Raw genomic sequence first — 12,557 nt, forward strand, 5'->3', positions numbered from 1 at the left:
TTTAAGGCTGTGAGAAAAATCTAGAAAATCTAAAAAAATCTAGAAGTTATAGCGTACAAAAACCTATAAACAATAAAATGAGTGAAAAAATGTAACTGTAATTACACGTAGCTACCGTATAACTATAGATATTTATAACTATAGATATTTATTATACATTATTTTATTGAAGAATTAAAATATAAAATTAAAGTATAAAAATTGAAGAAAATGTTATTAGAGGGTGTTTAAACGAGATAAAAATAATAGATTTAATGTATCATATAGAGAATGAATTTTTAATAATTATTTAACAATTTTAATATGCTTTGATTGATTGTTAATTTATTATATTAAATATATGTTACGTAATACATAAATATTCATATTAAATATATTATATTATATAAATATCAAAAATAATTAGAAATTACTTGTGTCGCAAATAATTCGAACTTATAATTATTATGAAACCATGTTTTTCGTCAAACTATCGAAAACCGATAGTTCAGCGAATGAGATTCATTTCTATTCAACTCCCAAGATGGCGTATGTGACAAAGAAAATCTCATTTTTCTATGCTTCGGTGTTCCTTGACATATCGTTTCTAGGTTATTTTGCTGGGAATTGTTTTATATATTTTCTGAGATCACGTTGTAAATAAATCACATGTGAATTTGGAAGAATAATCGTTTTCCACGGTTTGATCGGTTGCTTTATAGACAAGGACTACGATGTTTTCAACCTGATGTTATTCTTATCTATCAATAATTTAGGTTAGTATAATTTTAAGGTATTTATTTTTAATAATTATTACTCTTTTTTTTAAAAATTTTCAGACGAAATAAGTTTGTATTTTTAAATATTTCAATGAAATGCAATATATGTTCTGTTCATTTGTTTATTTAATTTTGATGGGATGATTTGCCTTTTAATTTCAGGAGACGATATTTTAGTGAGATTCGGCAAAATATTTTGAAAGAAAAATGTCAGACGATTCAAGTTTATACAGATTAGAGGGAACTATAGAAAATCAAGCGGGTGGTTTGGTCATACGTAAGAAAGCTTCGGATCATACTTTCAAGAAACCTTCTATATTAGGTCTTGACAAGCTTGCAGAACGAAAAAGACGAGAACAGTCGCAGGAACCTACCAGCTCAAAGTCTAACAAATCTGAAGGGAGAGATAGGAAGTACCGATCTCATGAAGAAGAGACTCCTACTCACACTGGTGGTGTTAATTCTGAAGCACAACAGAGATTAGAGTCACGGCTCAAGCGTCAACGACTGAGCGCAGATGACAGAAATTCTAGAAATTCATATAAAGGTCGCGAGAGAGATAGAGACAGACGAAGAGATCGGGATAGGGAAAGTCGAGGCAGAGATAGTAGTATAAGACAAACGCCTCTTAGATTCAAAGATGAGCCGCAAACACCGAAATTCCGAACGAAAGATCCAACTTCTAAGAGCAATTGGGACGACGATGAAGACGAAGAACCGAAACGATCAAGTTGGGATCATCCGACACCGAATCTTTACAATACCAGGGATGGTCGCGACAGTGTCAGAAGCGAATTTACTCCTTCTTACAAATATAACTCGTGGAATAAAGATTTTAAAAGCTCTGGAGCCACTCCAATGATAGACGGAGAGGAGAAGGAACTGTGGGAAGAGGAACAGCAAAGATTAGACAGAGAATGGTATGCATTAGATGATGGAGAGAATAACGCATTTGCCAATGTATCTGAAGAATATACTCGAAAAAAAGAAATGGAGTTGGAGGCCAGAAGACAGAAACGTCTTTCTGCCCAACAACGACAAATAAACAAAGATAACGAATTGTGGGAGCGTAACCGTATGTTAACATCTGGAGTTGTGAGCTCGTTGGATCATGACGATGATCCTGATGACGAAGGAGAGGCAAGAGTTCACTTACTGGTTCATAATGTAGTCCCGCCGTTTCTGGATGGGCGTATCGTGTTCACGAAGCAGCCAGAACCAGTTGTACCTGTACGCGATCCTACTTCCGATATGGCTCTGGTAGCGAGGAAAGGTTCGGCATTAGTCAAAGCATACCGTGAGCAAAAAGAGAGACGTAGGGCGCAGAAAAAGCATTGGGAATTGGCTGGAACCCACATTGGTAATATTATGGGTGTACACGATCGTCGCAAAGACGATAAGGAGCATGCAGGACAAGAAACGGACTTCAAAGCTGGACAGAAATACGCTCGACATATAGGGGCGGGCGAAGTAACGGGAGAAGCTAAACATAGATCTATACAGCATCAAAGGAGAAGTCTCCCTGTGTTCGCGGTACGTCAGGAACTTCTGAACGTTATCAGGGAGAACAGCGTCGTTGTAATAGTAGGTGAAACTGGTAGCGGTAAAACTACGCAATTGACGCAATATCTTCATGAGGATGGTTATAGTCGTTATGGTATAATTGGTTGTACTCAACCTAGAAGAGTTGCTGCTATGTCTGTCGCGAAAAGAGTATCTGATGAGATGGCTACTGCTCTGGGCGACAAAGTTGGATATGCAATACGTTTCGAAGACTGTACTTCGAAGGATGTAAGAGTAATTTAAATATAATTTAAGCATCGTATTTATCTTTGATATAATTTCTATACGTTTTGACACAATATGTATATAATATAAATTTTATTTTTGTACACAGACGGTTATCAAATATATGACTGATGGTATTTTACTGAGAGAAAGTCTGAGAGAAGGAGATCTGGACCGTTATAGTGTGATTATAATGGACGAAGCTCATGAACGATCACTCTCCACCGACGTATTATTTGGTCTTCTTAGAGAAGTACAGTTCACTTTTTCTTATTTTGTATTAATCTTCATTCCCAAATTGAACAACCTTTTTAATCTAAAAATATTTATAGGTTGTCGCTAGACGACATGATCTAAAGTTAATCGTAACTTCTGCAACGATGGATTGCAGCAAGTTCTCCGCTTTCTTTGGCAATGCGGCAACATTCCAAATACCTGGACGCACATTTCCCGTTGAGGTGTTGCATGCGAAGAATCCGGTCGAGGATTACGTAGATGCGGCTGTGAAGCAAGTCTTACAAATTCATTTGCAACCAAAGAGCGGTGATGTATTAGTCTTTATGCCTGGTCAAGAAGACATCGAAGTAACATGCGAAGCTCTGAAGGAACGTTTAGCTGAAATCGAATCAGCTCCGCCTCTTTCCATACTGCCCATTTATTCCCAACTGCCATCGGACTTGCAGGCAAAAATCTTCCAACGATCCGAGGGAGGTCTTCGCAAATGCGTCGTAGCGACGAATATAGCGGAAACGTCGTTGACAGTTGATGGAATCGTCTTCGTCGTTGATTCGGGATACTGTAAATTAAAAGTGTATAATCCTCGAATAGGTATGGACGCTTTACAAGTATATCCCGTGTCAAGAGCCAATGCCGATCAAAGACAGGGCAGAGCCGGGCGTACCGGTCCCGGACAATGTTACAGATTATACACGCGAAGACAATACTTGGACGAATTATTACTAACGGGGGTTCCCGAGATACAACGTACAAATTTAGCTAACACGGTGTTGCTGTTGAAGTCACTGGGAGTTCAAGACTTATTGGCATTCCATTTCATGGATCCACCACCACAAGATAATATACTGAACTCGTTGTATCAGTTATGGATCTTGGGAGCGCTTGACCATACCGGACGTTTGACTCCCCTCGGCCGACAAATGGCCGAGTTTCCCTTAGACCCACCGCAATGTCAAATGCTCATAGTCGCTTCTCAGCTCGGCTGTACCGCAGATATCCTGATTATCGTCTCTATGCTATCAGTTCCGTCGATTTTCTATCGACCGAAGGGACGCGAGGAAGATTCCGATTCAGCGCGTGAAAAATTCCAGGTGCCGGAATCAGATCATCTAACGTATTTAAACGTATACAATCAGTGGAAAGCAAACGGTTATTCGACTTCTTGGTGTAACGATCATTTTATACATGCAAAGGCGATGCGCAAAGTGCGAGAAGTAAGATCGCAGCTTGAGGAAATTCTAAAGCAACAAAAAATGGACGTTGTCAGTTGCGGTACTGACTGGGATATTGTACGGAAATGCATCTGTTCTGCCTATTTTCACCAAGCAGCGCGCTTGAAGGGCATCGGTGAATACGTCAACTGCCGTACGGGAATGCCATGTCATCTTCATCCCACTTCAGCATTGTTTGGCATGGGTTTTACACCTGATTACGTGGTATACCATGAGCTCGTGATGACCGCCAAAGAATATATGCAATGTGTTACTGCAGTGGACGGTCATTGGTTGGCCGAATTAGGACCTATGTTCTTCAGTGTGAAGGAAACTGGACGAAGCGGTCGCGCGAAACGACGACAAGCAATGCAACATCTCCATGAGATGGAGCATCAAATGAAAGAGGCCGAGGAGGAAATGAAGGCACGTGCTCAGGAGCAACTCGAGCGGGAACAAGCGTCAGTTCGAAAGAAGGAGATTTTAACGCCTGGTATTAGAGAACCGGGCACCCCAGCTCCTTATCGCAATACACCCGGAAGATTAGGATTGTAATTAATTTTATTTATCAACATCTTAAAATGTTTGTGACAAGTGTTTCTCTGTAATATAATTCTATAGAACAAAAAGATTGTTATTGTATAAAATAGCATAATTGAAAGAATGATAAAAAAAATAATTGTTATCATTTGATATAATCTATTATTGTGGCTGCAGCATCAGTGATAAAATTCTTGATTTCTCTCAATGATCTCCAGATTTTTTTTTTATTAAGTTTCCATTTTTCTTGTAGCACAAGATTACAGAGATAATTACAATGTTCTATTGCATTGTAGTCTATACTTTCTAGATTAGGTAATAATTTAATTTTTGAATCCAAATATAAAATAATCAATATATGACAATATTAAAAATTTTTTAAATGAAATTAATTACAAAGTATTATATATATATATATATATATATATATATATATATATATATAAAATATTATCATTAGATGTAATATGTATAAGACTTTTGTAAATAAAATTATTTTTATTATAATATTGACAAAATGCTTTTAAGTATTTGCAGCCATAGGTAAATTCGATGCTTGTCTAGTGGGCCATAGACATAGAAAGTATTGGTATGACCGATTGTCGATCATTAATGTGTACATTAATAGGCATATATAATTTAAACATATTCAGAAATTTACATATGCTTATTAATCTGCACGTTAAATGATACTATTGATGGATATATTAGTCTCTTATTTCAACTAAGAATTATAAATAAAATAAATAAATGTATAACTCTGCACTGGTATTAGCAATTTATTCCCTTTCAATTATTTAGCATTTTTTAACCAATTCTATTAGATTGTTCGACCATCAAGTCACCAATTATTCAATAATAAAATTTACTAATATATATAATTACGAAAAATGCACGTCATAGATTGTCACAAAATATAGTTAAATGCAATCGACGAGCATTATTCTTAAAATGTTTAAGAAAATAGTTCGTGGGTTACACGACGTTGATCCATGTGCGAACCGACAGGTTTCTTGTAATATATATGTAAAATAATTATTTGAAAAAATGGCACATAATTAGAAATAGATAAACTATTTTTTACATTGATAAAATAAATGTTTCCTTTAGTTCTGAAAATTCGATCTCAAAAGTATCATGATTGTTCCATTTTTTACATCTATTACGTGAAGAATATATTATTTATAAGTTGATCAAATGGCAGTGTATTAAAATGACTGCACAGTACTTTTCATAGAAATAAAGGTAGGCTCAGATATTTTAATCAGCATTAAATCATTCATTCATTTTTTTTTATAATTGATTGGGGCTAAGAATTATGTACAGAATTCTCGAGTTACTTTTGAAAATTATGAAAAGTAGACGGATATAGATATCCTTTGTACAAATACTGTCAAATAGTTTCAGCTCTTTAAATTACTTAAAAGCCTTAATATGGGCTGCGTGCGAGATTTGAGGGATCTGCAACTTTGCCTGAGACTCGCCTGTCCGCGTTTCGTAATAGTGATACATACATCGTCTTTTTCGTCCAATCCTGTATGTAATTCATATTTTTCAAATTCTGTTAAGACCGCATCTAAGTTTTCAACTCTCTCTGATAGTAATACGGCTACCTCTCTCCAAGTCTGTAATATAATAAATAATCGCTGTGAAAATTGATCAAAATATATATCAAAGTTTAATATATAAAATATTTGTCACTAATAACGAAAGATGTTTTTTTTACCTTAGTTTCATTAGTCTCGTTTATCATGTCTGATTCAATTTTCTTATTATATTTCTTCTTATTTTTCTTTTGTGATTGTGTACGTGGTTCCGATTTTATAGCGCAAGCACTGCATATAGCGCTAATAATCGCTAAAGATTCGCTGCAAGTTGAGGCTCTGAGTAAAAAGTTTTTGAAAGATACTGGAGTATTCCGTTCGGGTATAGATAATGTTTGCAAGCAAGGACTCGTCCGCAGCATTTGTATGCAATCGAAGTCCGGACAATGAGAGTGGGAAAGTGATTTTGCAAGGCACGCTATAGTCCTTAATTGTTCAGAATGATACGCTTCGCATAATCTTTCTACAGCATCCAATGGAACCAATATTTTGCATGGTCTGTTCCGTTTTTCCATATCAAATTTTTGTAAAATATTCGGTATACTTTCATCTGCTAATTCCTTAAGCTCGGCAGATAATTGAGAGAGATACATAGAAGATGACCCAGCACTCGCTGCCAAGATGCGTAGTATGGCATTTCTCGCCGAAAGTAATTTTAACATACATATACGTGTCTCTTCTTGCATTCTCGGATCCTCCTCGTTCTGATTAAGTGGTTCCCATCCACGAACGACCTATTCAATATTATAATTTATAAAATATATCACTAATACTAAATTTAATACTAACACTAAATTTTAGCCTCACATTTTTTTCAAATTATAAGACGCAAATTATAATGCATAATTCATATGCATTCTGTATAAGAATAGTGACTTAAAATTAACGATTCAATTCGGATTTGATCCCAACTCCCATTCTGTATACGCTTCTATTTATAAAAACAATTGGAAATTGGAGAATGAAGAGTTGTGAATGAATGAAGAAGTAAATGGTAATCCATATTTTTCACAGTACAACTATAAATCTTTTCAGGAAAATCTATATAATATTACTATATTTCTACAGATTATATAAAATTTTCAAAAATGTTTACCTCCAAATCACGATTATCTCGTAGAGATGCCCATCTAATCGAATCAAGATGTGGTTGGATATGCATATTGTTCAGAGTAGAAAACAAAGAAGTAGTGCTGTCACACCAACATAAATCGAGCAGCATTTTATCTACAGTTGTCATAGCAAAATGAAACGAATTTTCTAGGCGTTCCCTTAATTCCACGAAATCCTGAATTTTTATAAAACTACCATATTTATACGCAAGTGTTAAATGATCCGCGCTCTAAAAGAATCACAAAGTTCATAAATTAGATATAAATAATCTTATCTATTTTCCTTAAATTTAGTATGCTTGAAAACACATACATCCTTATAATTGGCTATGAAAAATTTCGCTGTATGATCAAGAGTTGTCGAGGCCAGAGGCAAGTTACCGAGAGGCGCGAGAAGTGGTGCATGAAGATGACCCAGTGAATCTAGTTGAAGGTGTTTTACATCGAGTAATGCGAACGTATGATCAGCCGCGACCACTAGACCAGCCTCCAAATAAATACGCACAAGTAAAATTTTGATGTGAAAATTTACAGGACTTGAGAGAAGACCGTGTTCCAATAATGACATTGCCCTGTAAGTCCATCGTTTTAAAAATGTGCATGTTTTCAAAATATCATTAGCACTTTTTCATTAATATCGATTAGCTTTGTATATTATCATATCATGAAAAACTATTATATCATTACCTATAAAGAAAAGACGCATCATTAGTATCAACCCATAATTGATGTAATAAATGCGTAGCTAACAGAATATATGGATCCGCTGGACAAAAATCAGTTGGCAACCTATCTTGTATTGGACACAATTCATTGCCTTTCTTATACAAATCACATAATCTCTTTATCAATTGTTCCTGCTTATCCCTGTCTGCTAAAGGAAGGTGATGGAAGCCACAAATACGTCGCAATTGCTCCAAATGAATATGCCTTTGCATTTGTTGTACAGTAATTGGAAATTCGTCTGATGCAATGCCAATATCTTCTTTGATCTACAATATCACAAATAATATTGCTTTAAGTAATTAAACAAAAGAGAATCGTTTTAGTAAATAATAAATATACTAATAAATAATACTAGTAAATAATAAAATATTATTGACATATTAATATATGAGTAAACAATAAAATACAAGACTAATTTTATTATTTATATACATTTTATAAAGATATATCCAAATTTGTGTTGGATCATTTTTCTTACCTTTTCAAATAACTCAAACTTGTACTTGGGTGTGAGCAGGTTTAAATATAATTGTAAATCACCAACTACACATCCTTTTTCTCCAAACTGAGAAAAATATTCGTGCATAAAATTCATGCATGTCAAACTGTATTGTAAATCTTCAGTCTGACATCGTTTTAATAATTCTAGACGGGCCAAGTATGGCGCACGGATTTTCTTCTCAGACATGTTAATAATATGATTAAAAAAGTCCAAGCATTCTGTCAGACGTTGAAACTTTAAGGCCGCCGAAAGATAATTTTGATAAAATGCCCAATTGTCGATGCTATAATTAAATATAATATAACTTTAAATAATGTAAAGATAAAGTAATTTATATCAAAAGAGACTGTAACTCATAAAAGATGAAAACATATTAATCATTTTACTTACTTTTCTTCAATAAGTGCACGATATGCATTAGCTGCCTCAGGAAAACATTCTAGCTTCAATAAACATGTGGCCTTTCGTTGAGGTACATACGAAACGTATGAAGCTAAAGGACTAGACAATACATTTAATATTTCCTCATTTTTATCTTGCAGCTCTAAGATCATTAAATAAAGTTGCACTTCTTGCTCTGCTTCTATTTTTCCTTCCCTTACTAATTTTAGGACCTGTTCATAGAAAAATTTATGTCACATGTTTTTGAAATATTCATTTATGTGCAAACTAATGAACTCTCTAAAATTCTCATAAATATGTGTAATTATCATAAATAATCGACATACTACCATTCTTTCTGCCAAAGGCAAGATAACTCCTTTCGCTAATTTCTGATCAGCATGAATAGCTTGCATCACTATACTCATAACAGCCCAAAAATAATATGGATTTTTATGAGTCAGTTTATACAAATTAAGAGCAGCTTGCTGTTGCTTTTTATAATCACCAAGACGAACATATGACATAAAAAGATGTGTTAGGAGCTCCTCGTTGTTTGGATCAGCCTTAGCAGCTGCTTCATATAGTTCACTGACTTTATCGGCTATATACATTTAATATAAAGATTGAAACATCATTATTAATAATTTTACTGGCAAATATAGTCTTTACAAATCAAAGATACAAATGAAAACCTTACGTTGGTGTATCTCCCTGTAACAAATGCTCATCGCCTGCAGAGTAGAATCCTCGCAGGGTACCTCAGAACGTACTTTGTCCATGATGACTTGACATTCATTTTCTTTACCCATACGCAACAAGGCCAGGGCCTTGAGTACTCTAGCGCATTGATTAGTTGGGTGCTTTTTCAAAACCTTATCCGCCTCCTGAAGGGCTTTTTTGTTATTGCCATTGTCCAGCCAGTCTAAAAATCCATAGAGAAACATCAGCGCGGGTTTCATTATATAACCTCGCCAATGATTCTTATCGGAGTCGTCGACCGGGCAGTTCAACAAAAACGTATAGGACATAAGATACGTTCGTCATCAATGCGAGTATACTTACCGTAAATCGGTCGCAAGCGACGTTCATTCACCGTGTTATCCACATGGCCCTTAGACGCCATGATACTTTTTACGGTAGCATAAAATCAACAAACCAGAGATACGTTTGATCCTCGACTACCTTGAGGCATCTTCAAGGATTGGAGTCGGTTTCGAATCGTCGAGATATTTTTTTACACGTGCCTCTCATGCGCCGGATCGGTCTCAACGCAACAGCACGTTATTGCACAAAAATATTTTTATTCTTATCCCTCTCTCCACAGAATCGTGGAAGTGAAAAGAATAACCGGGCCGGCCGCGAGGTCTCTGACTGAGAAATGGAGAAACGAAATAATAAGGACATGGCAAACCTGATTGATTGTGCCAATCGAGCATACTTTAATCCGAAATCCCCTAGTTTGAAAAATTTGTTCGAATTTCTTGGGTCTAATGGAGATCCGTAAGTTTAATTGTACGAAATTGATCAACCAAAATTGATTTCTTTCCTCATTTTCAACTGTGATTGATCAATTTCTTAGGGTCTCTTTCACCAATCTTCGGTTAAGTTAACTGATGATTAATCCGCCAAAAGTGCCAACTGTAATTCTAATCTTAGAAAGTAATGTGTGTTCTTTAACCTAATATTCTTTTTGTATTGTAAATATCTCGATAGGTATATGAAATTGTAAATAATGTCCGATAATTAATGTAAATAAAAATTATTAAACAATTATTCGCTTAAATAAAAATTTTAACACTTATCTACAATAAACAGTTTAGTTCTCAGTTGTTAGCAATCATGATGGTCAAGTTAATCATCTTAGCTTAATCGAAGATTGAAAGAATGAAAGAGATCCTTAAAGCCAGCGGCACACGATGCTTTTTTTCTTGCTGGTTGCTAGCTGGATTCGCGTGCTTGTTGAACTCTTGTCTTCGATTGGTATATTTTTTTAGATCCAAAAGAATATACCAATCAGAGACAAGAGCTCAACGAGCACGCAAATCCAGCTGCAAATCAGCAAGAAGAAAAAAAGCATCGTGTGCCGCTGGCTTTAACTGCGTTTCGCGCGCGTAAATTTAGCCATTAGCTTTCAACACGCATCGAAAGTCCAGAGACTTCTCTCGGTGATTGTTAACAAGGTGATTGTAACGCAAATCGCAATCATGTGGAATGAAAGCTCCGCGAGTCTCGGGGGTGGATTTTTGGATGATAGCACACAACAACTCGGTGGTACCGGCAAAAAAGGACCACAAAACAATGACAAAAGTATCGTTCCAGTATTGATAAAACATATCACATCCAGCACAGGAGACTTGCAGATTGCTGGCAAAACTGTAAATACTCTAACAATCGTAGGAATCATACGTCGTATCGAACAGGATACGACAAAAATTTCTTACAGCATTCAAGATGACACAGGTTTTATTTATATTACATGTATTTTGATCATAAGTATCATATACAATTGGAATGTGATATGATTGCAAAAAGTTTTGGCAAATTAAATATTTCATGTTTTTTTAAGAAATTTATGTACTTATGAAATGAAATGTTTAGTGTCTATTATTTGCAGAGTTTATATTTTTATATATTTAAAGCATATTTTCTTTTATATGTAATAAACATAATTTTATACATATGGAAAATTTTTTTATAAAACTTAAAGTCTTATAATGCAATTTACATATCTTTTCAAATTTCTAAATTATTCTTGTTAGCAAAAAAATATATATATATTTAATTTTGTGTAATAGGTACCCTCACAGCTGTCATGTGGCTAGAAGCGGATAAGAATCCTGCAGAAAGTAACAACTGTACACAAATTAATACATATGTACGAGTTTATGGATTGTTACGTATACAGAATAATCAACGTCACGTGTTGATCCTACGTATGCAACCTTTGGAGGATTTAAACGAATTGACATGTCATTTCATGGATGTCATATATTTTATAGTGAGTGCTAACAAACCGACTGAAGAATCTGCTTTATCTACTAATACAATAATGTCTGATAATACAATGAGTGGCATGTCGCCTGAACAAATGGCAGTTCTTAAGGTTGTTCGATCGGCAAATGAAACTGAATGTGGTATCGAAAAACGCGATATTCTGGCAGAAGTACCTAGGCATGTTGTATCTCGTTTAGATGAAATATTAGACTTTCTTCTTTGCGAAGGACACATTTACACAACTAGTTCAGAAGATTTCTTTAAAGCTACTTAAAATTGTATATTGTTTGTTAAAAAGTCCAATAAGATTAAATTCGTTTAAAAACAATCTATATCTATATCTACAATCTATATCTATCTATAACATATTAAATATGTTTCTGTCTTTGCGTTATGTTATGTTTGTTGTGATTACTTTTTTTTCTAGATATAGATAAGTGAGATAAGGAAACTGATTTTCTTCTTCACACTAAATTAAATCATAGTTTTATTTCAAATATCATATTAAGCTTGAAGTATTTTTATAACAAAATATTTAATAAAGGATATTTTGTAAAATATGTCAGGTTTTTGAAAATTATTGTATAAATATATTCTGTTCCTTTTTCATTTTATGGTCACTAAACTGACAAGACTGGAAGTTAATTGTACTCTGAAGCAAGATAAAAATCACAAAAGTGAGGAAATTCAATATATTAATA

The 12,557-nt window shown here is 34.5% G+C and overlaps 3 protein-coding genes across 6 annotated transcripts; 2 read left to right on the forward strand and 1 right to left on the reverse strand.

The window, feature by feature from the left end:
* Nucleotides 1–531: 531 nt before the first annotated feature.
* Nucleotides 532–4,745, forward strand: l(1)G0007 (ATP-dependent RNA helicase l(1)G0007). Its single transcript, XM_011641917.3, has 4 exons — nt 532–755; nt 921–2,549; nt 2,656–2,799; nt 2,879–4,745. Exons 2-4 carry the CDS (start codon nt 966–968, stop codon nt 4,547–4,549), a joined length of 3,399 nt encoding a protein of 1,132 aa, XP_011640219.2. The 5' UTR covers nt 532–755; nt 921–965; the 3' UTR covers nt 4,550–4,745.
* Nucleotides 4,746–5,792: 1,047 nt separating this feature from the next.
* Nucleotides 5,793–10,258, reverse strand: psidin (phagocyte signaling impaired). 4 transcript variants are annotated; one of them, XM_089077755.1, is made up of 10 exons: nt 9,925–10,258; nt 9,560–9,784; nt 9,207–9,463; nt 8,869–9,092; nt 8,455–8,761; nt 7,938–8,242; nt 7,564–7,822; nt 7,235–7,480; nt 6,261–6,872; nt 5,793–6,180 (listed from the first exon to the last, which is right to left on the reverse strand). In XM_089077755.1, exons 1-10 carry the CDS (start codon nt 9,983–9,985, stop codon nt 5,938–5,940), a joined length of 2,739 nt encoding a protein of 912 aa, XP_088933881.1. In that variant the 5' UTR covers nt 9,986–10,258; the 3' UTR covers nt 5,793–5,937. The 4 variants fall into 4 exon arrangements, with proteins under 4 accessions (XP_088933881.1, XP_011640217.1, XP_088933882.1 ...); XM_011641915.3 differs by having other exon boundaries at nt 5,793–6,159; nt 9,210–9,463; nt 9,925–10,257; XM_089077756.1 differs by having other exon boundaries at nt 9,210–9,463; nt 9,925–10,257.
* Nucleotides 10,259–10,949: 691 nt separating this feature from the next.
* Nucleotides 10,950–12,416, forward strand: LOC105429140 (Replication protein A2). The gene is made up of 2 exons (XM_011641914.2): nt 10,950–11,322; nt 11,658–12,416. Exons 1-2 carry the CDS (start codon nt 11,067–11,069, stop codon nt 12,128–12,130), a joined length of 729 nt encoding a protein of 242 aa, XP_011640216.2. The 5' UTR covers nt 10,950–11,066; the 3' UTR covers nt 12,131–12,416.
* Nucleotides 12,417–12,557: the final 141 nt, after the last annotated feature.

The sequence above is a fragment of the Pogonomyrmex barbatus genome, unplaced genomic scaffold (assembly GCF_055798465.1).
Source record: "Pogonomyrmex barbatus isolate J1 unplaced genomic scaffold, ASM5579846v1 scaffold20, whole genome shotgun sequence".
NCBI lineage: Eukaryota > Metazoa > Arthropoda > Insecta > Hymenoptera > Formicidae > Pogonomyrmex > Pogonomyrmex barbatus.